We start from the raw sequence: 24,763 nt of genomic DNA, 5'->3' as shown, positions 1-24,763 counted from the left end.
GTGTCCTTTTCAGTCAGTAATGGGTTTGGAAGCCATTTATGGTATTAATGCTCACTCACTTTCTTTGTTTTGAATCAAGAAAACTAATCTTAATTGAGGCCTACTCTGCTTCAGGTAGGTTACTCTGTAACCTCTACAAAAAGTAACGGAGTAACTTCGGTGGGCTTCTTACTTATTTCATTGTTTTCTTCATTTGTAGATAATGGTTCATACTGTGGCTAACTGCAGTCCCAAAGCTTTCAAAATAAATGACTGAATGTTAATAACTTTATTTTATGTTTTCTAATATCCTTGAATTGTGGCATTAACGTGTTCCTTTTTGAGATCGTTTACCCACTTAATATTTTTAGGTGGGTTTCATTCAAGTGATTTCATGAGATTACAGGTCTCCCCATTGGGTGTTGTGAAATTGAACTGATTGATTACAGTCAAATTTATGATTGAATAATTGCTTTTTCCCATAGGAGCCACATTGAGCTGCATAGCGGTTTCTATTAATAACTGAAGTTATCATTCAAAAGCTGTGGCTCGTGTTGATCAGGTTGTTTTTGTCCCATCAGACATTTAGAAACGATCTCAATTATGTGAGCGTGAGAAAAAACTGAGAAAATATTTTTTACTGCATCTTTATTTGGCAAAACGAAACAACAGTTTAAACCTGTTGCAATTGGATTGTATCTGTTCATTTGTGTAAATCACCATGCTGCTACACTATTTGCTGAGATTCTAGAGATAAAAGTACACATCTGTAAAAAAAAAAAAACATGGTCTAAGCAGATAAAATACTACAAGAGTGAGTGCAATGGACTTGGATCATATTAGCTCTTCATTGGGCAGCTGCTAATAATCGTCTCAGTTCATCTGAGTTGATGATGACTTGTCCCGAAGTGGTTTGTCATATCTTTTAGGATTTTGTATGATTTAAAACTGTGTATTCACTCTGCTTTAGCACTCTGGGACTTATGAACATAAAAGGCTGCTAACCTACAGTGTGTTCTGCATGCAGAGATTAAAGACATGACCTAGTTTTAGAGTGAACCGGGACTAAAAGCGGACTTCTGCCCTTGGCAAAATGCACAAGAGATTATCAATAATAATCCAAAATGCTGGAAGCTGAATTGGGCATCTTGCAAACAGGTGTTCATACAAACAGAGGGATTCAATACCAAGACTGGCACGATTCATATGATCTGATGTGTTTTCTGTGCATGCTTGGTAAATCGTGTTCTGCCAGGTAAACTCTATTCAAACAGCAATGATAAACAATAATTCATTTTTCAATATGCTTTTATTCACTCCTAAAATCTCTAGACTAAAGACAAGCCAGAACAAATATCTCTTTTTCTTTCTTTAACATACCATGATATCACAAGTCTGGCATTCCTTATGAAATGAAAATCCTTCCTTTAAAGCATGTGGTTAGGATAGTTTTATTTTTATCTTTGGGAAACTTGTTGCCTAAAATGTCTTTCATGTCTTATAAACTGCTTAGTTGTAATTTACGTGATTACATCAACTTTTTTTTTTTTTTTTTTTTGCCCTCATGTTTTAGAGGCACATAAACAACTTTGAGCCAAACTAGTGCAACTTGAAGCTCTTCTTGTTAACATAGCTTCCTGATGAGCAGCCAGGAACGGCTAATGTAATCTTACACAGCACACCAAAATAGGAAAAGATATTTTCCCATATGTTTTTTTTTTCTATGCAAGAAATTGAATCTGCTTGGGGTTCTTTGGTTACTTTAATTTTAGTTACCCAGCTCTATTTGTGTAAAGGTGTGTATTTTTTGTTTCATTTTTGTAAAATTATTAATTATGTTCAAAAATCTCAAAACCAAGTTCACGCCTTATAACATGATATGATTTCATTTAATCTCTTTGCATTTACCTCATTGTGAATGAAAAGTGCTCTATAGGTAAAGACTGGCTGGCTGATGTTTCCTCAGCTGTTCACATGTGAAGGAAAATCCCATTACAATCCATTGCTTCCTCCTCTGGTACTTTTGATTTCTTGAAATTTGTTTGTTTCCATGTTGCGTCTAAACCTTTTAAAGTTAGCATATCCTTAAGGTCCATCTGGTGAATTGTGCTATCAGCCAGTGGATGAACACAAATCCTTCAGCGTACACTGCATCTAGGGAAAGACCGTGCTAGCCAATCTCTATCAAGGACATTAATCTAAATCTAGTGTTTCACATGCAGCCATATGCTGTAAAGATAAATATCACTCTTAAGTTTCTTTTCAGGGCAGGGTAATGACTCCGTCACCAAGAGGACAAGAGATCAGCATGTGCTGCACTGATTCCAGTCACAGGATTAGAAACTAAGAAGATGACTAAAGACGAGCAGCGACCTTTCTTTCAAACATTTATTTAAACTCATCCTTGAAAATACATTACAAATATGTATGTCCATTTACTGTCACATTTTATATTTGTTATTTATTTTTATTTTTTTTTAGTTGAATCATTTTTATAATTTAAATATAAAAGTTTAGCTGAGTTTAAAAACAGGAAGAGATCTGAAAAGAAAAAAAAGTTCACTACTTGCTTGGGAAAATAAACAGTTGCACACACTTGCTGCATTTCCACCAATGTTGTTCACATGACCACACTTTGTATGCTAATTGGGCTCTGCGTTCACGTTTGATGGAGTCTGTTTTCAACATGGAGGGTCTGTGCATTACAAGATGAAGAGAGATTAGAGCACAGTGGGTTAATCTTCAGGCTTGCCATCTGCCGATACCAGGAGAGCAAAACCTGAAGGTGCAGCCTCAACGTTACCAACGGCACACAGATGCAGGTTAACAGGTGATTGGTTTTGTCAAAGCTGTTAGAGGTCTTGGTGAGCAGGTGTTTGAAAACGCTGTCAAAATGTGAGAACTGTGAACAACTTGGTGGGGATTTGCGAGCTTACAGAAGTTCAGATCATTTTCAAAAATTCTTATTTCGGTCTCCATGTGTTTTTTTTTCTTTTTCTGCACTCAAACTATATGTAGTACACTTACTAAATGGTTTGCCTCTTTTTAACATTGTGAGGTATTTCCTGTTGTCCTCAGGTTGCGGTGTAGATTTAAAATCTTCATGGTAAGTGATAGAATAATGGAGGCAGACCTGCTGATGTATTTTAAGGCAATACAACCACATTGTTTCTTTTGATGAAACTGAAATCAGGCAAGAAAATGTCGCTTTCATCTTGTGTAAATATTTGCTGATTAGTATATTGATCATGGAAATGTCCAATCATCTTACTGTTCAGGAAGGAGATTCAATGTTCTAGAAATGGACAGGTTTCAGTGTGAAGAAAGGCAATGTGAACTAAAACCCCAAAATATTTTATTTATTTATTGATTGATTTAGTAAAATTTAGAATCTGTGGGAAACTAGAGAAAATCTTTAAAAGCTTATCTACTCCACTGACATAAATATTTTCCTTTCTTACCAACAGAATTACATTAATATTATTATTAACACAAAACAAAGAAAGAAATGTATCCACATCACCCTATGTGTTTTAAGTAATACTGTGTGAGGCAAACTATGCAAAGCGACCAATGGAACAAGAGCCAAAGATCTTGTGAAGATGCTGGCAAGAAGCCATCATCCACAGTGAAATATATTTTGTACCAATATGGCCTGAAAAGCCACTCAAGGAGGAGGAAGCTATTATTCCAAAAGAATCAAAACACCCAGACGACGGCCTACAAATGCAGACACGGACAAAGACCTTCAATTTCGAAGGTGTGTCTGTTGTCTGATGAAACTAAATCAGAACTGTTTGGCCATAATAGCCGTCATAATAGAGCAACCAAGACCAAGAACTTTTGTCCATCAAGTCCTTTTCCCTTTACAACTTTATGACTGAAGAATAAAATTATTTCTGAAAATCAAAAAACATGTTTCTGAGCAAAACATGTCCATAAGAAAAATAAATAAACGACCTACTAGCAGAGTTGTTGACATTACCTAATATTTGCCGACAGAGGTATGCTGTGGCTTTCTGCATGATGAAGCCCAGTTGGACTGAGTAAATCTTAGCAGTCATTGGATTACCAGGTAAGCATCTGCTTTTAGCTTTTTGCAGCCGTTGGAAAACACCTTGCGACTTGCTCCGCCTGCATGACTCTCAACAGAGCTGTATTCATGGTGCGGCTTCGTTAGTTCATTTTGTAGGATGAAGAATGTGGAGATTTCTAATTTGCCTCTGCTTTTTGTGTTTGTGCAAACCTGTTTAGGTAAGTTTTCTTCAATACTAGTCAATATGCAGGTGATTAGATAAGATGAGATTGTTGAAGCTTTCAAGAGTCCCTGGTATGATTATTTTGTGGATTTTTTTCATTCAAATAGATTTGTTTTGTATTTACAAGTTTATAATTATAAGTTTTGTGTGTTTTTTGTTCATAAATGTCAAGCTTATTTCAATATATTAATTAATTAATTTGTCAAATTAAAATATAGGGGGTGCAGCTATGATTACTTTTGTAGATATATGCTAAATAAATTTTGTAAAAATGTATTGACTGTGTTTAGATGAGGTAGCTAAGCAGGGTGACGTAACCCAGCTGTAATCCCAGCCAACAGGACTTAAAAACAAATGTGTATATTTATCTATATCACATAAGATTAGCTGCAAAATTAATGAATGAAAGAAAGGAAAAAAAAAACACAAGAGTTTAAGGAGCTTCAGTTTCTGACTAAGGCTAAATAAAAAAATAAAAAAATAAAAAAAAAGTTTTGCAATGCATTTCTTTTCACAAACTTTGGTTGAATAATGCTTCCATCCTCAGCTCAGGCAGACTTTGCTCCCTATTTCTACGACAATGGCCCATCCAGCAACAACGGGAATCTGGCCCTGTTCAGCCTCTCTGAGGATACCCCTGTTGGTGAGACAGACCCCACTCATCCACCGCTCTAAAATGATGACAGTCCAGTTTGAGGCTTTGGTAACTTTGGAGTCTGAGAGTTCAGAATGTTAGATAACCTTTGATAGTTGGACAGCTCGTTAAATGCCCTGTCCGTCACCATCTGTTGATGTGAGAAACTGCTTGATCAGAGTGAATGTGGTTCACCTTCTATCAGTCAGAAAACTTTATCACTGTGATTTATGATGTAGTGTTTTCTTCCTTTAGGTACACAAATCTATCAACTTAACGGCACAGACCCTGAAGGCCAGGAGGTGAGGTATGGTCTTTCCTTTGACCCAGGGTCAAAGGAGTACTTCAGGGTAGACCCAAAGTCGGGAAATATTACATTAGTGGAAACAATGGATAGAGAGGTAAGCTCAAAACTGAAACATAAATTCACACAGGCATTGTTGAACCTTCACAAAAGGTCTTTTTCTTTCTTTTTATGTAGAAACAAGATTCAGTTGATGTTAATATCAGCATCACCGATGGAAGAAGCAAGGTATTTAAAGAAAAATAACTAATCAAGCAAACAAACTATTTGCCAGAAATGTCGTTGATATAAGAAACTTGGAGGATTTTTAGACACCTTGTGTAGCTATTTGGAATAAATGCAGCTTTTCAACAATGACATTTTTATCAGGCATGTGTACTCTGTAAATCTTAGAGGTTCACTGATCAGTTTTCTGCATGATTTCAGATCTCTATCGTTTTAGTGCTCTGATTTTATTATTATACCTTAATACCACAATTAACAGCATTCAATATTTTTTTTCTTCAATATATTAAACACCTCAATGACAATAAAAATATCAAACTTTTTTCTACAATTGCATATCCCACATCCAAAAACATACTAGAAGCATTATTAGTGTGACTTGGAAAGTCTTGGGTAAAGTTCACAAATTGGAAAAACAACCAGGTTTATGATTTCCCAACATCCAGTTCACGTTCAAGGCCAGTCAAACTGAAAATTAACCAATTCCATCATGCATCTTTTGTAATTATGTTAGAAGACTTGAATCACAGTAAAAATCTACATGTTTGTGACAATTATATATCAGCAGAATACCTGAGTAACCCAAGATATTAAGTGTTGCTTAATTCACCCTTCCGTAGGTTTAATGTTGTGGATGGTTTTCAGGATGAAGTATGGTTGTTTAAATAAATCAGATATCCTTTTATTTTATTCTTTCCAGGTTGTTGAACGAGTCACAATATTTGTGACGGATGCAAATGATGAAAAGCCTGAATTCCAAAACTTGCCTGCAATAATAGATGTGTTGGAAGTAAGATAAACTGATGTCTGAGTTGTAGTTTCATAACCAAAAGGGATTCTTGTCTCATAATGTGATCACATAAATGTGAACATGTCTTTGTCCACTTAGACAACTGAATCTGGTAGAAGTATCTACAAAGTGGAGGCCGTGGACAGAGACACGGGCTCTGGAGGCTCAGTTACCTACCATCTCCAGGTATGACTCATGACCTAAGTAATGTTGATTTGCATGACCAACTCTATGTGTAGATGAAGCTCTTTTCTGGTTAGTATCAATCAGATTTTGTTGTGCATTCACATTTGTCCATTTGCTTGCATGTGGTGGTGTTATTTTGAAGGCAGGGATTACATCACAATCACATTAGAGTCAGGTACTGAAAGATTAGAGGGCTGCTTTGGCAGTGGGTGGTGGGCAGTGCTAGTTTGCACTTTGGGCTATTGGGACTACAGAACAGCTGGCCTTAACATGACAGACAGAGATGAATGCAAAGCGTTCACATTTGGTTATAGCAACGTTCTACAGTCTGCTGCGTCTATAATCACATGAGGTTTAATACATTCAAATCGACAGATACAGAGATGTTGGCTAATTCAGACAGCTGCGGAGAATTTATATTATTCTTCCATCTGACCACCTCCACGTGTGTTACAGTTTCTAAGGGTTTTCAGTAACAGGCTTGTGACTGAAAACCCTTAGAAACTGATTTCATTCTTGTTTTTTTGTTTTTTTTGTTGTTGTTTTGTTTATGCTCTTTCCTGTGTTACAGTCACCACACTCCAGTTTGTTTGCGATTGACATAAACAGCGGAGTCCTCCGTATCAAATCTGGACAAATGTTGGATTATGAGAAAACAAAGACACACTTTGTCACTATCATTGCAAAGGTACAAGTTTTATCAAAATGGATTATTTCTGACTTGCACTCCAACACTCTCCTCACTGGATGAAGCTGTTTTGACTGCGAGTAGTTTTGAATAAGTCAAACCTTCAGCTGCAGGATGTTTTACGACATGTCATCATTTCAAGTTTCTATTCAAGTGGGTTCTTAGTGCCATGCAATAGAAAGGAACGAAGCATTATTTGACGAAACTATTATTTAAAAATCTCTTAGATGAATTTTAGGAAATAAATAGTTGTTTGAATATCTCAATCTGTTTGTTTCAGGACCGGGGAGGCAACTTGAATGGCAAGGAACAATTCATGTCATCCACTGCGACGCTCACTGTCAATGTGATTGATGCACAAGACACTCCACCTTTTTTTATTGGAACCCCCTACTTTGGCTATGTTTACGAAATCTCGGTGCCGGTGAGTGTCAAAACATCTCCCAAAAACTTTGAATGAAACACATAATCACACCACATTCTTATTATAATTTGTCGTTATAACACTATGCATAAAGCACTTGTATCTTTTCTAAAGTTTTGACATATAAAAGTGCTAATTAACTCAATTGAAAATGTGAAACGAATTTGTTAAATAAATTCATTACACACATTGTGATGTATTTAAAATATATTTGTTTATTTACAAAACTAATTTCATTATGTCAATTTTTAAAGTACCATAGTTCATTAGATACCAAAATATAATTTTAAACTTGTATATTTCTAAATGATTCTCAGTTGTTGTTTTTTTCTTTGACAGGGATCTGAAATATTTACAGTTAGTGCTGAAGATGGAGATGTGGGAAACCCAAATCCAGTCAGTTATTCATTCGAAGAGGGTGAGCATTCACAGCAAAAATTTGCAGGGGAACTTATAGCTAAATAAGTAAGAATTATAAATAAATAAGTGTTTATCTGCCTTTTTTTCCCCCCGTCTCTGTAGGTGATGACGGTGTTTTTGGCATTAATAAGACGAGCGGTTGCATCTCCCTGCTGGTTGCTCCCATTCATCTGAAGAGAGAAATCTTCAACATTAAAGTCAGGGTAATGCAAGTTCCAACCAACCCATTTTTCTTAACTTATAAAGAAAGCAAACATTAAAGCTCTTTGAATTACGATATTACTGTTTGCTTTTGCTTTTATTGAGCAACTTTGAGATATTGATGACTTGAGATAGCAACTCAGATGACAAATAGATGGTTCTATGTTTATGTTGTGCAAACAAAATCACCCAATATTGTCACCTTGGACAGGCAACAGAAATAAGTCCAGAAGCCAAAGATTTGGACTACGGAGTGACCACAGTGGTGATACGTGTGGTGGATTTAAATAATAATCCCCCAACCTTTTATGGGGAGAATGGCCCACAGAATATGTTTGAGTTGACCATGTACGAGCATCCACCAGAGGGAGAAATACTCCGGGGGCTGAAAATCACAGTCAATGACTCTGATAAGGTAGGAGATCTCTTATAGAAAACTGTTCTAGAAATATTACCACAGCAGATATTATTATGCAGCATTAGCAATAAAACACCATCATCACTCCAGGCTGCCTGGTCTGATTTGTTATATGATGATACTAATTTTGTGAAAGTATTATGTTGTTATCTAATCAGAAAGCAGGTTTAATCAACAATGACTGTGTGCTTAGGAGAGTGCCATGCTGTCAAGAAAGAGCTGTAAGCCTACCATTATCAAAAGCCATCCCCATTAATATCCCATGCGCTTGAAATCAAGTCGATAGAAACGGAAAGGTGCACGCTGTGCCATTTGTCAACTTACGCAAGCGCCTTTTGTTTTTAAAAGCTGCATCACTGGATGATGCTGGATGGATTTTCCATGATAATGCTCTCACAAGAGCAGACTCTTTATGTCCACTAACATCATGTTTCACTCAGGGTATTATTACTTAAGCTGTTATCCGAGTGGTTTAACTCTTATTACTATAGCAATTAAGGACAAAAAGCTTTTACTTGAACAGGAATGACAGCATGCAACTCAGACTTTTTCGTTTGTCGAGCATAAAAAGTGTTAGATTTTTGAATGGCATGTTGATGTATGTTCACGCTCCTGCAGGGTGCAAATGCCAAATTTAATCTAAGATTGATTGGACCAGGACAAATGCTGCGAGCCGTCCCCCAGACTGTACTCAATGAGGCCCAAGTAACAATCTTAGTGGAGGACTCTGCTGCGATGGACTATGAGAAGCATCACTTTCTAACATACAAGGTAACCTCTTGACAACAAAATATGGTGGGAAAAGTAAAAATGTTTTCTTAAATAGACTTTTTTTTTTCTGACAAGACCACAGACATAAATTTATATAATTGATAACCCAAGTGATCAACACACAATAGAAGCAAACAGGTGCATAAATGAGATTAGACATAATCAAGTTAAATAACAGCAGGGAATAATTGTACAGGAAGCAAAGAAGATATAAAAATGCATCAAAAGAAAAGAAGACGCCTGAATCTACCAGGATTTAGAAGACAGTCCTTTTCCCTGCCAGTGTAAACAATGTCTGCTGGTTATGACCTATTTGATGGGCTATAAAAAGGTTAATCTGGACTTTTCAGAAAAGTCCTCCATGAGTCAAAGACCACTCACAAAGAACTTTGAAAAGATCTGAAGTTAGCAGAAACAGCTTTTTATGAAAACAAAAAGCAACATAGTTAAACCTAATAGTCCTCAATGAAATACTGTGAACCTGTAGTCTGACTGGGTGAGACCAAAATGAATGCCTTGGATGTGACTGCACACACCACGTTTGGAGGAGGTCCATGCTTCTTATCTGTGTCATTCCACTTTACTGAACAAAATTATGAGCTGTTGGTGTTTGCAGATTACAAGCTCTGTCATCGACATCTTGTGAGAATTTTATGTACACCCCTCTATTACGATATATTCAGTTATAAAACTTTAACATATTCAATAAAATTTTCTTCCCTTCATAGCCTAAAACAACTGTTTTGAAGTTGAAAACATTTCTTAGCTGTTTTTGTCTTTTTCAGCTGCTCGCAGTTGAGATTGACACTCCAGAGAGATTCAGCGCCACAGCACACATCATCATTCACCTTCTGGACACCAACGACAACGCTCCCAAATTTTCCTCGGACTATTACATCACCAGAATTCCCGAAAACTCACCCGGCGGCTCAATTGTGGTGTCGGTCACGGTGAGCGACTTCTCGCCTTGTCTAAAAATACATGCCAGCACGGACATACGTCACTCAGAGCTATAACGCAGTGGTGATTTGGACAAAATGCTCAACAGGGCCCTTTAATTCTCTAAATGTCGACTCTTTGGTCCTGTGGGGGTTGGGATAATATGTGAAATCATGTAGATAAAAGCTAGGCGAGGTAAGCTGCCAGATGGCTATCACTTTCATTTTGTTGTGTAACAGCAAATTCCCTGGCTTCACCCCACCCCTCCCCTACTCACCCCCCAACATGTAGCAGGACATACAGCTGCAAAAATATGCCCATGTGTAAGACAAAAAACTTTAAAGGTCACACTGAAATGATTGATGTTTGCCGTAACACATCCTCTGCCCTTGTCGGTTCATATCAGATCAAAAGCCACAGGGAGTCCGACTAATAAGTCCTGGCCTTGAGCAAACACCACACAGGCTCTTTGCCTTGATCCCTGGCAATTTCAATCAGATAAAAGAACAGCCAACAAGTGACCTTGGACACATGGAGACACTGAACAGACCTCCCAGCAGCTGCAGACAGACAGATTAGCCGAAGCCCAGGATAATATTCCGTCATCAAAAAGGCACTCTTTTCAGGCCTAACCCCTGCAACATCATGTACGTCATACGTATGACTGGTTTATCCAGCAAACTGAGTTGAGTTTTCACGATTCAAAACATAAATATAATGAGATTCTCTTTTTATAAAAAACTTAACTATTGAGTGTAAGGAATTTCTTCCGCTAATATCATCAGTGCAAGCACACCTTTTTTTTTTTCTTCCACTTGCTAATGTGTCACTGGTGATTGTTTTCAGGCTTTAGACCCAGACTCAGGACCCTGGGGGGAAGTCAAATACTCCATCTACGGATCGGGGGCTGACATGTGAGTACTGCCAAGATTTATAAGAAATTTACATGCTGAAGTCGACATGCTGTTTTATTACAGCGTGTAATAAAACAACCTGTTTTATTATATGCTGTATGTTGTGAGTGTTTTGCATGTTGACCATACGACCATGGGTAGTACATTAAATCACAACAGAATAAATTGAAGTTTGTGGTGGTAACTTCACAAAATGTGACAAAACTTACGGAGAATAAATACCTTTGCAAGGGAATAAATATTCACATCAATTGCTATTTAGCCAGTCTTATTTGGCAAACAAATTAAGAGTTTTTATTTGAGATGAATTTTGTAAAAATAATTATATACATTATGTTATGTACTCAAACATCTAAGCACTTTAAAAATTACATTTTGTGGCTTTTTTGTATGTATTTTGTCTATGTGTGATGAAGTAAGAGATAATTTGTTTTCACAACAACAAAAACAATTGGCCTTTGTTGCCAATGTCATGATTTTGCAACTGAATAACACAACCTTTTAAACTGATGTGAACTTGGAAATTTCTAGAACAAACACAAGAAACAGCAAAGATATCTGTTGTCATAGAAACATGAAAAAATTACATATTTTATTTCTATTTGTTGTTTTCAAATTTCTTTCCTTTCAATGCCTCTTAGTGCTGTAGCCTGGGGAATCCGCTGATGTTTTCTTGCCTCAATTAGATTTTCATTGATCTAGTTTTAGTTTTCTACTTCCAGGAAAACATCTGAAGGGTCTTTGTTCTTCCTTTGTGAACAGAATAAAGTCCACCAAATTTATATTTACTTTAAAATCCCTTCACATGAAGGACCAAGAATCACTTTTCAAAGTGAAAATATGTCCTTTTGTTTGTTTGGAATTTTATATATATATATATATAAAATAAAAATTAAAATAAACTCACATTATGACACATGAGCTTTGTTAACAAGGGCTGCTCTCCATAACCCTCTCATGTGGTTCATATTTTTTTTTGAATATTTGATGCAGATTTTGAGCTCTGCAGTAATGAGTTTAAGCCGATATGTGATGTCACATGGCAGAGCAAAGGATTTCCAAAATAAGCATCAGCGAGAGATTTGGAACACTTACGCTTACATGTTTGTTTAATCAAAAAACACTTGACATCTATCCTGTGTTATACTGTTAACAAATTGTTCCTTCAAGGCTAAAACGCCGTGGTTTAGAACAACGGTTACACATTTTCACAGAAGGTTGTGGATGGTTTGGATGTCAGAGAGTAACGCAGTACGTATCAGCCTTGGTCTGCTTTAATCCCTTAATGGGATTGGAGGAGAAAATAGACTGCTCTTTGCTTCTGCATATACCTTGCACTCCAGCAAAATTCACTGTTAGTCAAGCAAACAAGTCAGTAAATAAGACCTAATTGCAAACTGACTGTAATTTTTATGAAAAACAACATTGCTATTTCAGAAAAAAACATAAGCTAAAATGGTTATTTTGTTTTTGAAGATGGGTGTTTCATATCAACACAAAGCTCACTTAGACTGTGACTCTCAAGTAAATTGATGATAATCTCTAAAATTTTGAGGTTGACTTATCTGCATACATTTTAATAGTTCAACAAAATGAATGTTTAATTTTCTCAAATGGATTTTTTGCAGATTTACAGATCTGCAAAGTGTTTTGAATTGCTAGGAAGCAGTATTCTTAATTGGCTGCGCTTACCCATGTGCTTTTTCACAATAAATCACAAACTTCTCTGAGTTAACTTTTAGTTGTTGTCTTTTAATTCACGGTTGCATCATGGAGATGGGGAATTTTTTTTTTTTTTTTTTTTTTTTTTGCAAAGTTCTAGTTATATTTGACTAGAACTTTATTAAATTTATAAATAAATGACATGGGGATGTCCCAATTATGGCTTTTTTTTTTTTTTTTTTTTTTGTTCCCAATACCAATCCAGGTTATTTAAGACTACCTGGTCATACTGTAATAATCTATTAGAGTAACATGTTTACTTGAAACACTCAGGGAAAGTAAGGAATAATTCTATTTGACTTTATTTATTTGCAGGTTTCTGATCCAGCCTACATCCGGGATCATTTACACCCAGCCCTGGGCGAGTCTGGATGCTGAGGTGAGATCTAAGTATAACTTCTACGTGAAGGCAGAGGACGGTGAGGGAAAGTACAGCCTGGCTGAAGTTTTTGTGACCGTGTTGGATCTAAATGACCATCCACCTGCTTTCAATGATAACTTCCTGGAGAAGACCATGGTGATTGGAGCGCCAGTGAAAATAGAGGTATGCACTGTTGTGTTACTGGACGTAGATAAATTAACATTCAGTCAAACGTACGTTTTGGAACAACTGCCATGTGTAAGAACGGCTTCCCTACAGGCTGTGGACGACGACGCAGAAATACCCAACAATGTCATCGAGTACGCCATCATGAAGGCCGAGCCAGACAACAACATCTTTGACATAGACGCTGACACGGGAGAAATCAAGTTAAAGTCCTACATCAAGTCAATGGCTATCATTCAGAATATTACCAAGAAGACAGATTGCAGTTGGTCCCTGGTAGTCCAGGCTCGTGACCGGGGTCAGCCGTCATTCAGCACCACTGCAGTTGTCAAGATTGACATCACTGAAGCTGTAAGTCAAGTAATAGTTTGTCTATAGTTTGCAAACATTTATTTTTTTTTTTCCTTATTCATAGTTTTCCTCAAAGTTTGACTCTCTTAGAGTGAATCATACATTTAGAAATGATCTGTGTTTGATTTACTTGAAATATATATTTTTGAAAAGTTACAGCTACAATTGTCTCATAGATGCAATTGTGATGTTTTCAGATCAAATCCAGATTTGTCTCATACTTCCTGGGTCTAAGGAAACGTCCCGGGGCAGTGTTTGGGATTTGTTTGACCCTCGTGAGCTTCGCTGTCTGCCTAACAATCGCCATTTCAACCGCTATGTACTGGAAATCTGTGAAAAAGACCCGTGTACAACCTCAGGGCAAGATCAGAAAGATTGCACGGAGGCCTGTGCCATAAACGAAGCTTGCCTTGAGATCATCAGCACAGCAGCGCTGTTGTTTTTACTCTGTGGTTCCAAGAATCTGCAGCTGTTCGTTTTCAGAGGACTTTGTAGTACAGCAAGACTGTGTCTGTAAAAGAGTACACAAGGGAGCACAATCTTTCAAAATGTGCAAGTTTGTCGCCCATATTTTGATTTATCTCTCTAATTATGGCACAACAAGGAATTGTTCTTTTTAAGTTTTTGGATTGGATTTTTCAAAGTATATTTTTAAGCTTTTTTTCTGTTATTCTAATGTTGTTCCCTTCAAATGCTGAATGGTCTATTGGTTCCTCCATGAACCTCTCTGATCTTGTCTTGTCAAAACCTAAAGAAAGTTAAAGAAAAACTCAACTCGACACTTTGAAGAAACATATAAACCAAAGCCAAAAGTACAGAGCTATAACCAATTCATAGCTTCGAACATATCACCAATCAATCAGTACCAGCGCTACAGAACAGTAAATCTTTGTGTGATTTCAGTCCCATGGATTTGAATTCTCCTTGTGCTCTTTTACAGACTCAACTGAAAGGGGGGCCTTTGGGATCATTTATAGAGCTGAATAGAAACAACTCATTACAAATCATAGGTATGCTCGTTGGCATCATTAGCCTTGTGGTCATAGTCACAGTCATCATCTCCACCGCCACGTTCCTGCGTAACAAAAAGTCCAATCGGATCCTGCCCACCCGCAGAGTCCGGAGAAGGCCACCAAAGCAGCCGTTCTGGAACTTCAAAAGCCCATTTAAGTCATCAGAGACCCCAAGAGAGGATTTCACAGTTCAAGAGGAACAGCAAGAGCCAGAGGTGACTGTGAAGAACGCCAACTACAACAACAATTTCAGTACTGTTGTAAGACACTGGCCTCCACCGCCCTGTGCACCTTCTTTGCCCCCTCCGCCGCCCACCTATGTACCAGGAGAGCGACACTGGACCGTACCTACAGTCTCTGCAGTCGTGGTCCCCAAACCCAGACAGAGGCCGACGATAGACAGAAGGGACACGGTGAACAAAGCACTAGTTTCAGAACTGAAGATGAGATTGGAGCAGAAGAAGATGGCATCACTTTATAACACGTAAAGAGATTGTTAAGATTTTCTTTATTGGTAATAGTTCCTCTATCTGCCATAGACAGATGGAAAGTTTGTAGAACAGCACGCAGGGATCCTAGCAGCCAGCTAGATAGACTCCCAGCTTTAGTTCATTTTAGCAAATCAGCTTATAGTGAAACTGTTCATACCTGTGGAAATAAATGCAACAGCGGAGGTTGAAAATATGACCAGCTGTTTAAGCCTTTAACATATACAAACTTGTCACTAGAGCCTCAATAGCAACACAATGTTTGTATCACCATGAGCTAAGAGAGATATAAATGATCCAAATGAGGAAACCAGCTGATTTGCATTAAACAAGCATTGTTTTTCTTCTTCTGCCTGAAGTTTTAATTACAGTTTTCTTTATCTGCCATGTGTTTGGTTATGTCACTAGAGTAGGCACAATCACAGCAAAAAAGTTACTGGTGGGCCTCTGTTGGCAAGTTCTTACGTAGAAATTAATGCCACAATGCTTTGCAGATAAGCAGGTTTTGAAGTGGATCAGGAGGCATAAATTGGGCCAATACCATCACATCTATATAAGGAGTGGTTTTTTTTATATTTTCTACAAATTCACTAATGTGGTAGCTTTCAGATACAGGTATAAAGGAACTATTACAGTTAATAACATCACTACAAAAAGTCTGAACTATTCTTTAGGATTTGACTAAGCAATCTCAACACAATGTCCTTTTGGCAGGTTTTCTGACAAAAATGTATTTTATTGTTTAATCATCACCAGACCATCACTGCTGCTATTTAATCCAGCCAGATGAGAACAAGCTGTTGCTCTTTAAACCTTGTGATGAGATTGCTAATAAAACTGGCACAGATAGAAAGATGAACTCAATCATTAACAGAGCTGTGTGTGTACATGTGTGCGCGTTGTTCTGTGTGCATGAATGCAAGCTCTTATAAGTTTAACTAAAATATGAACTTGTTTCATTTCATGTGTATAATGTAATTTTTACAAGTGGAAAAAAAAAACCTGCCATGTGTATCATTGTTCTTATTGAAATCCTAATTCTAAATGAATAATAAATTTTTGTTGTTGTGGTTGATCAAACAATCACACAACTGAGCTCTTCTTTCTTGAATGATGTGTTAACTCTGACATGACATATTTGACACAGCTTTTTTGTTGGCAATATTTTGTTTGCTTAGCATGCAAACAATATACAATATTTTATACCAAGAGAATTTATAGTCCTTCAACTCATAAGGATCAGGCAGAGGGAAGAAAGCCAGAGTGGTCAAACAAAGAAGGTCTTGAACATTTTGTGCAGATGGGAAGCACTGCATTAAAATTAATATTCACATTTGATGTATTTACCATTTTAAAGTATAAAAATTCCCTTCTCACCCTCCGCGGGTGGTCTCTTTCATCCTCTGAGCTCGGATCCTCTACCAGAGGCCTGGGAGCTTGAGGGTTCTGCGCAGTATCTTGGCTGTGCCTAGAACTGCACATTTCTGGACTGAGATGTCTGATGTTGTTCCTGGGATCTGTTTTAGCCACTGCTCCAGTTTGGGGGTGACTGCCCCGAGGGCCCCGATGACCACAGGCACCACTGTGGTCTTCACCTTCCAGGCCTTCCTTCTCCAGTTCCTCTCTGAGGCCCTGGTATTTCTCCAGTTTCTCATGCTCCTTTTTCCTGATGTTGTAGTCACTTGGTATATATATATATATATATATATATATATATATATATATATATATATATATATATATATATATATATATATATATATATATATCAGTAAGTATTTCTTGTTATTGTTCAAACATTTATGCTTTCAATAAAAAATAAAAATATTCCTTTCACTTAATGTGGAAACATCTTATTTATTTGCATTGTTCATGTCCATCAGAATTATATCCTTAATGAAACATTTTAACCGTTAAAGGTGAATATGAAGTAAGAGATTAACATTTTACCTTTTATACTCTAGTACTTAGAGAATGTCTAAATCTAATATGCTAAACTGGAAAGATAACATTTTTATAACGGGTCGTCAACGATTTAAGGGAGCAAAAGTATTGAAAAATGTGGGAGAAGTGTTTATTACTCAAGTAATAAGGATGAAATGTTAATGTCTTATTTCATGTTAATCACGTGATGTCAAGCTCAAATGCTTTTGAGCTTGACAAAAAGCTCAAAAGTTATGAAGGATAACTTTTGAGCCTTGTCCTTCTTAGACTTAGATAAGAAAGATGAACTCAATCATTAACAGAGCTGTGTGTGTGTGTGTGTGCGCGCGCGCGTTGTTCTGTGTGCATGAAAGCAAGCTCTTATAAGTTTATCTTAGATACTGGTGATTTACTGGTGATTGTACTGGAGATCAGTAGGAGGGCAAATAATGTTTACATCATTACATACATCTAACTACTAAGCTAAAAGTAATTTTTTAGAGTAAATGTTGAATAATAAAGTCAACAATATATGAATTTGTTGTAGTAGCAGCTACAACAAATTAAACTGGGGAATAATAAAAGTGACATTTTCTTCTGTCATATGGAGACCAAGGATTTTACAGCAAAAGGCTGCAACCTTACACCACCCTCAAAATCACATAACCACATATGAACAATAACAAAACATCTGCCTAGCAGAAAATGAGAGCCGCCAATCTCAGTCAGCTGTTTTGAGCCTTGATCCTAAATGAATCCATGCGCGGCTGAACTGATCTCTTTACGTCACTGAAGAGAGGAGAGGAAAATGCAAGAGACAGGGGGGGTTGGTTTGTCTGATCTGATCATAAAGTGACGGTGGGAGGGATGTTAGAGAGGATGCAAGTGTTTGGGTATTATGTCAAATGAACAATGCCATTGGCTGCTGCATATCCGAAGTGCCATCTGTCCCAGCCGGTCAGTGCAAATGTAGCTGCAATTTGGAGTCAAGAGAGAGAGAGCTGGAGGAAGTATGCAAAGTAACATTCAATAATTTACATTATTATTGAAAAGTACGTTTTATTTAGTACATCAGTACTAAATATGTATCTATGTTAGACACATATGCACAATTTTAAAGCCTTCATTTTTGTCACTTATAATTTCCGTTTACAGCTACATCAGACCAAATTACAGAATCAGGGGTTTAATGAAAACCATACCTGACTTAGAGTTGCTTTGACAAATGAACCTCATGATATTTAGTTTTTTTTATTTTTTATAACTGTACATGTACGCTTAATAAAGAGGGGGGGAAATAAAGAACGGACTTTTTCTTTTATAGACAAACATCATTAGATTAGCTCAGACATCTGAAAAGTTGTCAGTGTGAGAAAGTAAGCTTGTAGCTGAAATAAGTTATTTTATTTCAGTCAGTATGTGTTTATAACATTGTAATGAGCTGCAAACAGTTGTGTTTTTCCTGCGAATAATGGGTCTACTAAATTACATCTTTAAAAGTGAGAAATATTCTCTCCCTATACAATAAATCCTCATGTTTGTTGTGTTCTTTCTCATATTAAGCAGAGGTCCATTAATGGAAAAAGCTTGAAAGTAGTTTTTTTACTCAAGAAAAGAACATTTTACACACATTTTGTACAAGTCACAAGTGATAAGTCAAACAAAATTTTACTTAAAATTCATTCCATACTTGTTTTACTGCAATAGCATGGGAGGTTTTGGCAAAAGGAAGACAAACATAAAATGTTTCAATAGAACCACAGCTAGAAGTTTTATGTATACGTTCTATGAGACAAATATCTAGAGAAATACTACACTATGAAAAGAACACGTACACACCCTAGTCAAGACATTCATTTAAAATCATTTTTATGAAGCTGGCTTTCTTCTATCAATATGTCTAAAAACTGAAACCAGCTAACAGAACCCCACAGAAGAAGTTTATTCCCATCCATGTCAATCATCAAAGAAGCAAATTCATCATTCAAATTAAACCGGCTCATAAATGATGATGAGCGATATATACAGACATTAGAATATACACACGCGTACATTTTCTATACTATTGCAAATCCTTGAAATACACTGGTGACCCAACAGTCATCTTTCACATCTTTCCAACAACCTCCTTGGCCTAGAATGGAGAAAGAGAGAATTAAAACCAAACCATGAAACAGTTTTATTATTTGCTTGTTTGTTTCTGCATTACTAGCCTGAATTAAAGATGTGATTAAAATAGTAAATAAAATTACCCAAGGTAATGCGGTATTAATCTATTATTATTATTATTATTATTATTATTATTATTATTATTATTATTATTATTATTATTATTATTATTATTATTGTGAAGAATGTTGTAGCTTTTCAAAATGAATAAAGGAAGAAATAAAAGTTGGCTTTTTGAAAAACCAAAAGACTTTATTTATATTTTAAATGGGATAAATAAAATCCTATTTATTCTTCATATAAACAGGAGCTTATATGAAGATCCTATTGAGTTTCAGAAAAAGCCATAACATTATGGCCGCCAACAGGTAAACAGTAAAGAGAAAGTGAAATATTATACTATATTAACTGAAGAGAGCAGAGGAAAATGCCATCTTGTGGCTTTTGGAGATGGTAATTGGACATTGATCCCCAACTAAAGCATTTGAAAATGTTTTCTGAAGAGCAACCTAATCACATTAGTTATCATGTCCTAAACATGTCCTTACTTTGACTCATCAGTAGAGAGATATGCTGGAAACTAATCAAGGAAAACTGGAGTTGCTAAACTTAAATTTTGCAAAACTTAAATATACTTAAAACACAATAAAATTCAAAGTTCCCTCTGACTCCATTTTTGGCTTGACAGGTATATAGCTCTGGAAAAAAAAAATTAAGAGATCACTTAAAATAATCAGTTTCTTGATTTTACTTTTTTATAGGTACATGTTTGAGTAAAACAAGCATTTTTCTTTTATTCCATGAACTACAAACAACATGTCTCAGAAATTCCAATTTAGTATTTATTTGCAGAAAATGAGAAATGGTCAAAATAACAAAAATGATGTGGTGCTTTCAGACCTAAAATAATGCAAAGAAAACAAGTTCATGTTCTTTTAGAAACATAAATACTAATGTTTTAACTCAGGAAGAGTTCAGTATTCAATCTTTGGTGGAATAACCAGGAGGTTTTCAGTGGGATTCAGTGCAATGGACTCTCCATTTTTTTTCCAGAGCTGTATTCAGACTAGTGAAAATTTAATTTTTACCCGTGAATAGAATAGCCTGACCTAAACAATTTCAGAATTGCATAATTGAATTGTGAAATATTGCAGCTGCCCCTAAAAGATTTCAACTTAATACTTAATCAGTTTCCTAAATAAAAGCATGATTTAATATAATTTATTTGACTTTGTTCTTTTTTTTTTTTTTTACATCTGATGCTTTTGAAAATCTTATAATTTTTTGCAATGCTTTTGCAAAAATTCTAACTTCACAAACATCTAAATTATACATCTGTGTATTCAGGGAGGGATTTTGGTTACAAGTTGACATGTTTAATGTCAACTTGTATGTTTAATTCAATATAGTTCAGCGGTAAGTCTGCTCTGATCAGCTCTGCCTTTACGCAATCTGTCTTCAGACCTCCTCCTCACCTTTCTGTCTTCATTGAAATCTTTATTGACCAGCTCCTCATCACTGGCGGCCTGCAGGCTGTCAAAAGTGCCATGTCTTTCCTGTTCCATCCCAGACGAGTTGCTTTCTCTCTGCCGTCTCTTCCACGACTCTACGATGACCTCATAGCAGGGAATTCGAGTGTCGGTGGTGCAGACGTACATGCCTATCGGCACGGCCAGCACCATTGCTAAAACTATCACCACTATGTGGATTAGCTTCTCCCTTTGCTCCATCTCTGTGATGTCAGTTCCTGTCACAAACACAATGCACTGGCCTGGACGTGGCATCTGGCTCTTTAGAGTCACACAGATCTCGTATTTGGTGGCAGGAATCAGATCTGAAATGGAGTAGGAGTGAATTCCAGGTCCAATGTAGGTCATTTCTTTTTTGTCATCACCAGCTTGACCAAAGTGAATGGTGAACCATGTTTCGGAGGGCCGTTCTAGGGCGGCGAACCACTCAATAGAGATGCCACGCACTGTCTGCTTGGCGATGCGAATGTCAATGAAAACATTTTGATCAGCAACCCCCGATGCAGCTGGGAAGCCTGCGACGTGAGACGGCGAGGCGCTGTCAGCAGAGATGACATCCAGGAGGACGCTCGCCGAGGAGTTCCCAATGAAGTTCACGGCAGTGCAGGTGTAGACCCCACGGTCTGCTGCACTAAGAGAAGGAATCACCAGATGGGATCTGATGGTGTCATCGGAAACTCTTTCTTGGGACTCTGAGAAAACAACAAAATAATATATATGTGTAGTTACTTAACATTACTGCAGGGCAAAAATATTCTATAATACATTCAAAATGATTTAAAGATTCATTTGAAAATTCATGAAGCGATCTTCTTCTCTAGGATTCCATTAAAGTGAAAGGCCCAAATTTAAAAATCAATCGGAAATTATATTAAATAATGTAGCTGAATTTTAAACTCTAAAAATTCTTGAATGTAGCTTGTGCAACAAAAATATACTTTTCCACATTTCATCTGTTTGATTTTAAATCAGATGTAGTTTTAAATTTATATTTGTGCCTTCCTATAATTACTCGCGTGAAATGTAAATGGATTGATGGTGATGCTATTCATCATTTGCTTGACCATTATGAAAACGGCTGCAAATGACAACAGGTATGTTATAATTTGATTAATAAACAATAGCTTTATTCCTAATGAAGATAAGATATGCTTTAAATGTTTTTAGCAATATTTCCCTTTGCTTGGGGAGGGCAACTAGGCAACTAAGGCAGGGTTAGTTGCTTATTGGATGCAGAACATGCTGCTGCTCAGCTCTTGTCTTATGTTGAGGGTCTGATTTTCTTTTGGTAGGTTAGTTTAAATAAAGCAACATGGCCAAATAATGCTACTGCAGATACTTATGTTGATACAGTAAGAGTGTTTATGTTGTATCAGTAAAATTGATAAACTAAGAAACCTCTATAGTTAAAGAAAATTAATGTGAAATTCTAATTTTCATGTTTGACACCATTTTAGAAAAGTCAACAGCATCTATAATTAAAAATCTACAATCTTCTATTATTATGCTAAAAGTTATGAATATGAGGTCACCCATGGAACTTAGACTGCAACCACCTATTTCTATGTAACACAGCAAAATTTCATGCTATTGCAATTGTTTAAGTAGTAGTGCTTAGAATCAAATGTTGGGAGGGGCATCCACTCATAATCTCAGCTGGCGGATCAAAGTGGCAAGGATCAGCTCATCGAATAAAGATGTGTGAGTTCCTCATAGTAAATGTATCTCTTGTGGTAGTTGCATAATTTGTTACATTGGAGAATGTTGCAGTTCTCCAGCAGAGAGCTTTGGAGATCAGCCAATCAAACAATGAAAATATAACAATGCACTGGACGCAGATTCTTATTTAAAGTCTTGGACAGCAGGAATCTTTCCATTCTAAAGGTCAAGTGAAATGAGCTTTACTCTGTAACACCATGACCCGACATTATTATGTAAACAGCTGCACTTCAATCTCCAACATTTTAAATGAATGGCGATGTAGAGCGGTCTCACAGCATGGCGCTTATTATTATAAATAGCAAATATCTTCCTGGCATAAACATGATATGTTTGCGATTAAAATGTAAGTTTAAGTAATCTAATTTCACACAATTTTATCGCCTTAGCTGCAGTGTAGCTGACAGTCCATCACACTCTTACCATGAAATCCTCTGATTATCTTCAGACCATATGTCCACCACACAGTAGGGTCCGGCCTCGCCTTGGCGTAGCAGTGCAGGGTGAGGTTGGATCCCAGAGGCAGGCTCATGTTCGCCTTCGGCGTGCTGACCACTGGCTTTGTGCACGCCTGCAGCTCGATCTCGTGGAAGAACTTGCCCGCCCTAAAGTCCGGCCCTGAGCAGGTCAGGTAAGAGTTCATCAGTATGATCGGAGGACTCAAGGAAGCGATGAACTCCACGAGGCCCTTCAGGCGGCAGTCGCAAAGCCAGGCGTTGTCGTGCAGCGCCAGGACGACGTTCGTCCTGGACGCGGTGACGTCCCGCTCCTCTGCATTTTGTATTTTCTGGTAAAGAGGCCAATTCTGGAAGACTTCCTTCGATATGACCGTGAGCTGGTTGAAGGATAAATCTAAATATGTGAGCCCTGGTAGAAATTTGAGGGCGTGCTCCGGGAGGACGTCCAGCTGGTTGTGCTTCAGGTCCAGGATCTTGAGGTTCGGCGTGTCCTCGAACGCTGTCCATGGTACTGATCGCAGCTTGTTCCCCTGCAGACGGAGCTCGGTTAGGTTCCCCAAACCCTCCAGACCTTTTGAGTTTATAACTGTGATGTCGTTAAAGTTCAGCCACAGGTTTTCCACTGCGGGTGTTTTGGAAAAAGCTCCCCTGGGGATTTCAGTGAAGTGAGATTTTTCTATCCGTATTTTGGTCAAATCGTCTGGAAGGTTGTCGGGAATGGCCCCGAAGGCGCTTTCTTCCATACATATGAGTGACCTGCGGAAAAGCGTATTTGATCAACTAAAATTGGTTTTAAATGACTGAATGTCACTAGATTACCACTGGTAGAGCATTCCTATTCATCTCTGACTTTTTTTTTTTTTTTTTTGGCAAAACTCGTCTAGAAATCCCAGACCCACTTACGGAGACAGATAAGCACATCAAAAAAATAGCAAGACGGCGCCAAATGAAATCCGGTCTTACCTTCCATGACGGTCATCAATACAGCTGCACCCACTTAAACATCGAGGATAACTTCTACATGGTTCAGCTTTTATTAACATTACAACCAGAAGGTAAATCATTGTGTCCATAGTCCGTGACGAAGTCTGAGGTTTGTATGCGTGGTAAAGAGATGCCCATGGCAGTAAACAACAGAAGCCTATTAAACTTAATCCCTGACATGTTCAGGAAGAAGGAAGGTCTAATTCTTGGGTATCAGCTTTGGCATCAGCTCAGTCTTGTAGGTCAGGGAAAGTACAACTGCAAGGAATTGTATAGAAATTAGCTATACTCCATAGTACAGAAATATAATTGTTTGTTGATAAGTGCGCAAGCCTATTTTTCTCTAAATCTACATTGGAACTTTCCCACATTTTGTCACATTAAAGTATTGGGGAATATTGGTTGCTATCTTCTTTTATGGAAGAACGATCACTTTCAGACATTTTTATAAATAAAATGCCGAAAAATGAGGCATTCTTTTCAGTTTGGCCACTTTTCCTCTGATTCCCCTAAATAAAATTCAATGGAACCAACTGCCTATGGATTTCACCAAATGTGTAATTTAATTTTTGTATAATTTCACCTGTTCTGTAAAGGCCTCAGAGGTTTGTTTAAGAACATTTGTGAACAAACACCAACGTGAAGATCAAGAAATACAATAAAAAGTCCAGGGATAACATTTGGTGACATTTAAAGCCAGACTACGTT

General features: G+C 37.1%; 2 protein-coding genes across 4 annotated transcripts; one reads left to right on the top strand and one right to left on the bottom strand.

Moving 5' to 3' along the window:
- The first annotated feature begins 4,088 nt into the window (after positions 1–4,088).
- On the top strand, positions 4,089–16,288 carry cdhr1a (cadherin-related family member 1a). 2 transcript variants are annotated; one of them, XM_015052524.1, is made up of 17 exons: positions 4,089–4,233; positions 4,786–4,881; positions 5,128–5,273; positions 5,354–5,404; positions 6,102–6,191; positions 6,291–6,377; positions 6,949–7,065; positions 7,346–7,489; positions 7,829–7,907; positions 8,012–8,112; positions 8,322–8,525; positions 9,147–9,299; positions 10,085–10,249; positions 11,085–11,152; positions 13,190–13,418; positions 13,515–13,772; positions 14,713–16,288. In XM_015052524.1, exons 1-17 carry the CDS (start codon positions 4,173–4,175, stop codon positions 15,271–15,273), a joined length of 2,610 nt encoding a protein of 869 aa, XP_014908010.1. In that variant the 5' UTR covers positions 4,089–4,172; the 3' UTR covers positions 15,274–16,288. The 2 variants fall into 2 exon arrangements, with proteins under 2 accessions (XP_014908010.1, XP_014908019.1); XM_015052533.1 differs by having other exon boundaries at positions 13,970–14,803.
- A 2,810-nt stretch (positions 16,289–19,098) lies between these two features.
- Positions 19,099–24,304, bottom strand: LOC106959794 (leucine-rich repeat, immunoglobulin-like domain and transmembrane domain-containing protein 2). Of its 2 annotated transcripts, XM_015052585.1 has the most exons (4): positions 24,035–24,295; positions 23,037–23,827; positions 20,841–21,586; positions 19,099–19,330 (listed from the first exon to the last, which is right to left on the bottom strand). In XM_015052585.1, exons 1-4 carry the CDS (start codon positions 24,142–24,144, stop codon positions 19,304–19,306), a joined length of 1,674 nt encoding a protein of 557 aa, XP_014908071.1. In that variant the 5' UTR covers positions 24,145–24,295; the 3' UTR covers positions 19,099–19,303. The 2 variants fall into 2 exon arrangements, with proteins under 2 accessions (XP_014908071.1, XP_014908065.1); XM_015052579.1 differs by lacking the exon at positions 19,099–19,330 and having other exon boundaries at positions 20,412–21,586; positions 24,035–24,304.
- Between the last annotated feature and the right edge of the window lie 459 nt (positions 24,305–24,763).

Source organism: Poecilia latipinna, unplaced genomic scaffold (assembly GCF_001443285.1).
Source record: "Poecilia latipinna isolate Pla-1442-1.1 unplaced genomic scaffold, P_latipinna-1.0 Scaffold53, whole genome shotgun sequence".
Lineage (NCBI taxonomy): Eukaryota > Metazoa > Chordata > Actinopteri > Cyprinodontiformes > Poeciliidae > Poecilia > Poecilia latipinna.
This window is presented reverse-complemented; position numbering and strand designations above follow the sequence as displayed.

What these genes read in the sequence shown, in the direction of transcription:
- cdhr1a (XM_015052524.1), top strand. Translation starts at nt 4,173, where the DNA reads ATGAAGAATGTGGAGATTTCTAATTTGCCTCTGCTTTTTGTGTTTGTG. An exon ending in TCTTCAACATTAAAGTCAGG is followed by an intron (nt 8,113 to 8,321) that starts GTAATGCAAGTT and finishes CACCTTGGACAG; the next exon opens with GCAACAGAAATAAGTCCAGA. An exon ending in CAGTCAATGACTCTGATAAG is followed by an intron (nt 8,526 to 9,146) that starts GTAGGAGATCTC and finishes ACGCTCCTGCAG; the next exon opens with GGTGCAAATGCCAAATTTAA.
- LOC106959794 (XM_015052579.1), bottom strand. Translation starts at nt 24,144, where the DNA reads ATGGACACAATGATTTACCTTCTGGTTGTAATGTTAATAAAAGCTGAA. An exon ending in ATTGATGACCGTCATGGAAG is followed by an intron (nt 23,828 to 24,034) that starts GTAAGACCGGAT and finishes GCTTTTCCGCAG; the next exon opens with GTCACTCATATGTATGGAAG. An exon ending in GATAATCAGAGGATTTCATG is followed by an intron (nt 21,587 to 23,036) that starts GTAAGAGTGTGA and finishes TTGTTTTCTCAG; the next exon opens with AGTCCCAAGAAAGAGTTTCC.